Below are 1,017 nucleotides of genomic sequence, written 5' to 3'. Positions count from 1 at the left end.
CCCCCCCCCCCCCCCCACAGCATATGAGCTGAAAGACCAGTGGAGCAAAAAAAACAACGCTCATTCCCATAACATTGATATGCATGTTACTCGGCCAATTGGCGACCCAATAGAACGGGTCTGCGACCCATTTTGGGTCCCGACCCTAAGTTTGGGAAACATTGCTCTGTTCCATCGGTTGCAGCAGGTTGACTCACCACTAGATGGCACTGTGGGATTTATTAACATTAAGGTGCATACTTGCGTTTCATCTGTGTCTCCACGTGTCTCCCTCTACAGAAAGTGCACGACATGCTGAAGAAGGGCTGGGACGCTGAAGGCTCGCCCTTCAAGGGGCAGCAGTTCGACCCCTCCATGTTCGACATCCCGCCCAGCGCCGTGCAGTTCTGAGGCGCCGACGCAACTCGCCCAAATACGAACTGAATCCCGGTTTGTTTACAGAGCCGCTTGCAGGGAAGTCAACCGGTCTGGCGGTCTGTCGTGTTGGACTTTAAGTACAAGAGCCGAACTGAAGCTGGTTTTGTGCGGAGTGTGAACACGGATGAGGACAGATGTCATTCTGTCACATTTTATGATGTTTTGTTAGTAAGAAATCTGATAAATGTGTTCTTTGTTAACTGTTTTGCTCTTTAAAGAAATCTGCAGTGCCTATACGAGTGATTCTGTTATTATTTTTGCCAATTCTCCCAAATATCGAGCATTCAGTTCTCTCTCAGCCGCCAGGTTTCAGTCCAAATGTGGTGCAAATTTGAATTTTTTTTCCAGAAAATCATCAAAATGAAAATACGCTGTTATGTAAAAATAAGAAGTCGGTTTATTGAGATGAACAGCTGGTTTGTAAGAACTACAACCCAGAAGCTAGAGAACGTTTGTGGGGAACCTTCTATGAGTCTAGATCTTGTAATTCTTCCAAACCTTAAACATTGTGGAACCCTGACCTAGTTTATGACGTTTCTGCTCCACACAGATCTCGTGTTTTCAGCTCTTCAGTCCTAATTAAAAGGGGAACTATAGAGC

At 45.8% G+C, this 1,017-nt stretch overlaps 1 protein-coding gene across 1 annotated transcript in view; it reads left to right on the top strand.

Annotated features, from left to right (window-relative positions):
- Window positions 1–632, top strand: part of nudcd3 (NudC domain containing 3) — a 5,018-nt gene extending 4,386 nt beyond the window's left edge. The window contains exon 6 of the mRNA XM_034896160.1: window positions 280–632. Coding sequence (XP_034752051.1) covers window positions 280–390 — 111 coding nt within the window. The 3' untranslated portion in view covers window positions 391–632. The remainder of the gene's footprint in view (window positions 1–279) is intronic.
- Window positions 633–1,017: the final 385 nt, after the last annotated feature.

The sequence above is a fragment of the Etheostoma cragini genome, chromosome 16, assembly GCF_013103735.1.
Source record: "Etheostoma cragini isolate CJK2018 chromosome 16, CSU_Ecrag_1.0, whole genome shotgun sequence".
Taxonomy (NCBI): domain Eukaryota; kingdom Metazoa; phylum Chordata; class Actinopteri; order Perciformes; family Percidae; genus Etheostoma; species Etheostoma cragini.
Note: the sequence above shows the minus strand (reverse complement) of the source record. Positions and strands in the feature narration are given on the sequence as shown.